The sequence below is a fragment of the Corylus avellana genome, chromosome 4 (genome assembly GCF_965113065.1).
Source record: "Corylus avellana chromosome 4, dhCorAvel1.hap1.2, whole genome shotgun sequence".
Lineage (NCBI taxonomy): Eukaryota > Viridiplantae > Streptophyta > Magnoliopsida > Fagales > Betulaceae > Corylus > Corylus avellana.
This window is the reverse complement of record NC_142493.1, coordinates 5,231,643-5,238,765: the sequence shown is the minus strand read 5'-3', so window position 1 is coordinate 5,238,765 and position 7,123 is coordinate 5,231,643. Positions and strand designations below refer to the sequence as shown.

Sequence of the window (7,123 nt, the reverse complement as noted above, 5' to 3'; positions counted from 1 at the left end):
GACTGTCTACCTAAATTACACTAAACTAGGGTGTAGTACAATCCGTCTTCCCTAGGCATGGCCTATCAAATCTTATTGATCATATGTCAATTAAACCCATTGTATAACCATCATCCTCATAATCACAGAAAACAAGAATGATTTGATTTCAATAAAAGTAAAATACTTTCTAAGACAAGAGAAGAATTTCACAAATATTGATATTTGAATTTAAGAACAATTGCATTTAATAATTAAGAACATAAATCAATTGTAGCAATCCTCAGAGTTATACAATCAACATGCATAAATTGAAAATCTAGAAAGTAAATACAATCAAATCATTGTGCTTGGATAGGGCTACATCAACACCCTATTACAGAATTAGCCGCTCATCGGGATGCTAGGATGGCCTCCTGCCATGGATTATCTCCTCTTCAACTTGTCAAGCCTCCAAGAAGATTTTTGTATCTAAAACTAAGCACACCTTCTCTTGAAGGTTAAGGGTCTATTTATAGGGAGCAAGCCAGTCCTAGAAGCCCTAGGAAACCTAGAAATTTCGGAGATTTAAGTCCAAGTCCAATTAGGATAAAGAAAACCTAAGTCCAAATCGGAATAGGATTCGCACAGAATTGCGTTCCTATCTTACGGGGCGATTTTGGCAATGCGGTGCTCCGAATTAGGAAAATGATATTTCACAATGATTTGTAGAAATTTGAGTTAGCTTTCTAGTGCCACTTGAATCACCTCAATCGGATATTTGAACTGAAAGTTATGGCCAAAATACCGAGACGTATGCAGAATCCCAAATTGAATCCAATCCGATTTTGACTCCAATTTGATAAATTCTGAATTAATCATTTCCTTTATTTGATTAAACTTAACCATGATTGGTTAAGTTTAACCATATCTTCTAGGTCTTCTCAAAGTGTGCTTTTAAGCCCAAAATGAATGGAATTAATTGCATTTTTATTTATAACCTGAAAACACAAAAACAAAACAAAATCAAACAAATAACAACGCTAAGGAATTAACATATGCAAATTAAGGGGCTTGAATGTGCAACATTCGGTGCTTATCAGTAGTGAAAAACATATTCTAAATGTCAAATAACTGTGACAGGTGGGAAATGATAGGTACTCTCTTAGTGTTCTTCTAGCATTCTCATGATCTTAGGTGTACAATTTAGGATCAAAATAACACTAAGAGAACATTATGAGAGCACCTAGCCAGTAAAGTGCGCTTCAAGAAATTGTGCTCATATGTACCAACACAAAATATACTCGTAATTTAAAGGATAAAAAAATTAAAATATTTTTATGTTAATTTTCTTGGGAAATAATGTCTGGGCAAAGCCAAGGCTTTTACCAAACAAAGCCTTTAGTCAAATACTTCTCACTAACAAACTGTGGTCTAACAATGTGAAACAAAAGTGAGAAGTCTGTGTTCATATTGCTTTTACGACATTATTATTATTATTTTGTCTTGTCTGAGATCTTATCATCATGAGTTTCACCAAAGAAAATAAAATATATTAATAAATAAATAAAACTACCAACTTTGCGTGCAAAAATTGTCCACCCCTCTTCTCTTATACCACATTTAGTCAAACTCTCTCACGCCAACCTCGTGCTAATCAAGTCCCCCTTCTCTTCCATTTCCATGTACCTCTTACTCCACCACTGACCAACTCCACTGCCACCAAACCAAACCCCAACTCTTTCACTGGCATGTCGGCCGATCAATTTTTCCGGCGGGGGCTGCTTGTCTTTCTATTCTTTTTCAGCCTGACATCTTTCTCCAAATCCGACGAACTCCAGCCACTTCTAGAATTCAAGTCTGCTCTACAAAAATCAAACCCCAATGTTTTCAGTTCGTGGACGCCAGGTAACTCAACATGCAGCTTCACCGGAATTGTCTGCAACTCCGATGGGCTTGTCGCAGAAATCAATCTCCCCCAACAAAATCTATCTGGGCTTCTTCCATTTGATTCAATATGCAAGCTTCAGGCGCTAGAGAAACTCTCTCTGGGGTACAATTTTTTGCATGGTAGCATCTCTGAGGACTTGAAGAATTGTACTAGTTTGCAACAGCTAGATTTGGGTTGGAATTCATTTTCCGGGGAAGTGCCTGCTTTGTCTTCTTTAAGCAAATTGAAGCGATTGAGTTTAAACAACAGTGGGTTTTCTGGGCAATTTCCATGGAAATCGTTGGAAAATCTTACGAGTCTCTCTTTCTTAAGCATCGGCGACATTGTGTTTGAAAAAAGTCCTTTCCCTGTGGAGGTCTTCAAGCTTGAGAAATTGTACTGGCTTTACCTGTCAAACTGCAGCCTCGAAGGACGAATTCCAGAGGGTCTAGGAAACCTTACTCTGCTCGAAAATATTGAGCTTTCCTGGAACCAATTTTCCGGTGAAATCCCCGGCGATATTGTAAAACTCAAGAATCTTCGGCAACTCGAGCTTTACACTAATTTCTTGACCGGAACACTGCCGGCGGGATTTGGAAATCTTACGAGTCTCGTAAATCTTGATGCGGGGAATAATAACCTCCATGGAAACATATCTGAGTTGAGATTCTTGCCGAACATTTCTTCTATACATCTCTACGAGAATCAGTTCACTGGGGAGATTCCTGAAGAGCTTGGAGAGTTCAAGCTTGTGGACTTATCAATCTACAGGAACAAATTTACGGGTCGTCTTCCTCAAAAGCTTGGCTCCGGCGGCGACTTTGTTTACATTGATGCTGCGGAGAATTTTTTCACGGGTCCTATACCGCCGGACATGTGCAAGAATGGCAAAATGATTAAACTGCTTCTGCTACAGAACGGGTTCACCGGTGGAATCCCAGAAAACTACGCGAATTGCTTGTCTTTGTATCGGATACGAGTAAATAACAATTCCCTTTCCGGTGTTGTTCCGGCGGGGATATGGAGGTTGCCGAACTTATCCATAATTGATCTCGCTATGAATAATTTTGAAGGTCCCCTGCCGTCCGATGTCGGAGAAGCAAAATCTCTTGCACAATTACATCTGGCTAACAATCGCTTCTCTGGGGAATTACCCTTGACAATTTCCGAAGCTTCATCGTTAGTTTCAGTGCAGCTGAGTTCAAATCAATTTTCCGGTCAAATCCCGGCAGCAATTGGTGGGTTGAAGAAACTAAACAGTTTTAATTTAGATGGTAACATGTTTTCTGGGTTTATCCCGGAGTCAATAGGCTCGTGTGTTTCCCTGTCAGACATAAATCTCTTCGGGAATTCACTTTCCGGCAACATTCCGGCGAGTCTGGGATATTTGCCTAGTCTCAACTCGTTGAATTTGTCAAATAACAAACTTTCCGGTGAAATTCCGAACAGTTTTTCATCACTGAGATTGAGCCTTCTTGACCTATCAAACAACCAGCTGACCGGCCCAATACCGGCGTCTCTGTCCATCCAAGCTTTCGACACCAGCTTCAATGGAAATCCAGGATTATGCAGCCAGAATTTGGAGCATTTCCAGCGATGTTCATCAGGTTCCAGCACACCCAGCCACGTCCGGACGCTGATACTCTGTTTTACTGCCGGAGCTTTGATTCTGTTTGCTTCGCTAGCATGTTTCCTATGCGTTAAGCTAAGACCCAATAATCTTGAAACTCCATTGAAGCCTAATTCTTGGGATATGAAGCGGTATCGCTTGCTAAGCTTTACAGAGAAAGAGATCATCGACGCCATCAAAACAGAGAATGTGATTGGGAAAGGAGGGTCAGGGAATGTGTACAAGGTTATGCTTGCAGATGGGAAAGAGCTTGCTGTGAAGCACATATGGATATCGGATTCGGGTGACCGAAAAAGTTACCAGAGCAGCTCGGCTATGCTGACAAAAAGGAATTTCCGGTCAGCAGAGTATGAAGCAGAGGTGGCAACATTGAGCTCTGTGAAGCATGTGAACGTGGTGGATCTCTACTGCAGCATCACCAGCGAAGACAGCAATCTGCTGGTTTATGAGTACTTGCCGAATGGGAGCTTGTGGGATCGGCTGCATACTTGTAAGAAGATTGACATGGGATGGGAGGTGAGATATTTGATTGCCTTAGGGGCTGCAAGGGGATTGGAGTATCTTCACCATGGCTGTGATAGACCAGTGATCCACCGTGATGTGAAATCCAGTAATATTTTGCTGGATGGGGATTGGAAGCCAAAGATTGCTGATTTTGGATTAGCTAAGATTTTGCATGCTGGTGGTGGAGGGGATTGGACCCATGTCATTGCTGGCACACTTGGATACATGGCTCCTGGTAAGCTCCTTCTCCTCCTTTGTTAGATTTTTCTAGAAGAACAAAGGTAGGGTCGAGAAGTTTGACCTATTTAGTTAAATGGGTTGTGTTAGGATTGATTTTATATAGTCTTATATTCATTCATTGACACGATTCAAATCCGACATGTAAATACGAATTGGAAACGTAAAAATGCTTGAGAAACAAGCTAGATTGTTGAGGAAAATGGTGTCCTTTTCCTGAGAAGATAGTTGTACTTTAATGAGTAGTTTGACCATTTTTCTATGCCTCTCTCTTGGTGACAAATACAGAAGTATCATGAAATCCAAGTGGATTCAAAGCTTGATTGGATCAGCTTTAGGATGACTAACAGGATTGGAAATTGCTAAGAACACAGTAGCTCTAACATTGATTAAATTTCTGTTTGTCATATGAAAACTAATTGTTTTCCTTTTTATTTTGGTGGTGAAGAATATGCATACACATACAAGGTGAATGAGAAGAGTGATGTGTACAGCTTTGGGGTAGTTCTAATGGAGCTGGTGACAGGAAAGAGGCCAATTGAGCCAGAGTTTGGAGAGAACAAGGACATAGTCTGCTGGGTACAAAGCAAAATGAATAGCAAAGAGAGTTTGTTTGGCATGGTGGACTCAATCATTTCAGAGGCTCTAAAGGAAGATGCAATGAAGGTGTTGAGAATAGCAATCCACTGCACAGCAAAAATTCCAAGCCTAAGACCCTCCATGAGAATAGTAGTTCAGATGCTGGAAGAGTCTGAGCCATGCAAACTTACAGACGTTGTTATCAATCAAGAATGCCCAGATCATAGTTCGAATGAGAGGTTGAAGAACACTGGCGTGATCCGATCCCTTGAATTTGAAAGTTAAACAAAGTAAGAAATTGTTTTCTCCTTGCTGAGAAAACAAAGTGAGAGCCTTGGAATAGTTGTTCAGATGTATCATTTTGAGTCGATCTCTGCTCATAAGAGACAGCAGAGAGACTTTGCATTGTATTGTATAGACAATAATTAAGCAAGTTGTTACATCTTCTGCTTTTATTTGATTAGCAAATTAAGTTCAACTCGAACTACTTGCTGTTAGAATATACATTACACGATTAAATTTACCATCCTATCGGCTTAAGTTTTTGTAATAAGTAGTGATTTAATATAGTATGGGAGCAAATGTCTCGAGTTTGAATTTTGTTTCTGTTATGAAGTTCATATTACGGTAGATCACAATTTGAAAGGGACTCGTAGAAATCTCATGGCTCGACTTATAGACAGTGATACCACCACCTTCGAAGACGTGATCTTCTCTTATTCACTTGTGCAGTTGTGATGGTGGCAGAGAGGTTGGCGCTTGTGCTCTGACTCTAGGTGGTGTTCCCTTTCTCAATTATGACCTGCTAAGTTAAGTTGCTATCTATGTCTCGATTGGGGTGATTTCAATAATATGGTAGTGAAGAAAATATTCTAAATGCCAAATAAATGTGATAGGTGGGAAATGCTAAGTACTTTCTTAGTGTTCTTTTAACATTCTCCCGATCTTAGATGTATATTATTTTTTAAAAAACGAAGGGAGAGAAATAAGAGAAGTTTTTTTTTTTTTAATAGTATCAACTTAGGATCAGAAGAACACTAGGAAAACATTATGAAAATACCTAGCATTCCCTGGTAATAATTGGGGGAAACTTTCCTTACCCTAAACTATTGCATCTTTTGCAAGAGCATGTTTGAGATTGTGTTTGAAGGGCTTAAAAGTGTTTTTAACACTTAAAAAGTCCGTTTGAAGAAAAAAGTACTCATATGGTAAAAAAATTAAGCGCTTTTAAGGTTTAAAAAGCTTAAAAATGGCCTAAATGCACTTTTAGCAAAAACACTTATTGACTTAAAAGTTCTATTTCTCAAACGCAATCCCAAACAAATTCTAAGTCTTCTTGAAGTTAAAAAATGTGTAATTTTAGTAGCAAATGTATTAGCTCTTTTCAATCATTCCTACCATTAAGGAAAATTAATAAAATATAAATATAACTTAATTAAAGAAGTATATATATATATAAAAAAAAAAAAAAAAAAAAATCCAAGAAAAGTGAAAAAAAGAAAGAATGAACCACTACCAAGCTGTGACCCAAATCCTGGTCATGGGTAACTCCACACGGACCACACCAATGACCCAAGGCTGGTTGTGGGTCAGTCAAGACCGTGATCCGCAACCTAGTCGTGGGTCACTGAAGATCTTTGGCGTGGCGGCATCAGCACCCCAACCTTTGGGTTTTTTTTTTTTTTTTTTTTTTTTTTAAAAAAAAAAATTATAAATAAGGGGTATTTTGGTCATTTTTACTTTTCAATTAGGATTTAATGGAAAATTCTAGGGACCGATTCATCTAACCCTCACATTATAAATTTTTGAATTTTAAGAGGTGTAATAATTTAGGGAGGTCAAATGAAATATTTTTCATTAATTGACACTATTACCCTATCAATGTGTGGTGCAAAGCACGAATATGATGCAGCCTTCCTTCACTAGTACGGTATGGGAAGTTGGGAACCCTGTCATTGCTTCGGGTGGTAAAGCACGAATCTTGGAATATGGTTAATTGTACCAATAATTTGCTAATTTTATGCTTGAGTACGTACCGGATTTTTGACTCATTTCAAAATTGTCAATCCTTTAAGTCATCCGTTGGATTTAAATCACGTTGAGTCTATAATAATATATAAGGTTAACTCTAACTCAACCTATTTAATTAAACTGATTATACTCATTAATTCTAACCCACTAATTTCGTATTAAATTTATATATCCTGTCAAAAATTGTCAATCGTCTATTTGAAGGGAATAGGATTGTAGTTAGTTATGTTTGAGGGGTATTTTTGTCTTTTCAT

At 38.4% G+C, this 7,123-nt stretch overlaps 1 protein-coding gene across 1 annotated transcript; it reads left to right on the top strand.

The window, feature by feature from the left end:
• The first annotated feature begins 1,582 nt into the window (after positions 1 to 1,582).
• On the top strand, positions 1,583 to 5,123 carry LOC132182821 (receptor-like protein kinase 7). Its single transcript, XM_088515771.1, has 2 exons — positions 1,583 to 4,257; positions 4,708 to 5,123. Exons 1-2 carry the CDS (start codon positions 1,710 to 1,712, stop codon positions 5,121 to 5,123), a joined length of 2,964 nt encoding a protein of 987 aa, XP_088371897.1. The 5' UTR covers positions 1,583 to 1,709.
• The last annotated feature ends 2,000 nt before the right edge of the window (positions 5,124 to 7,123 follow it).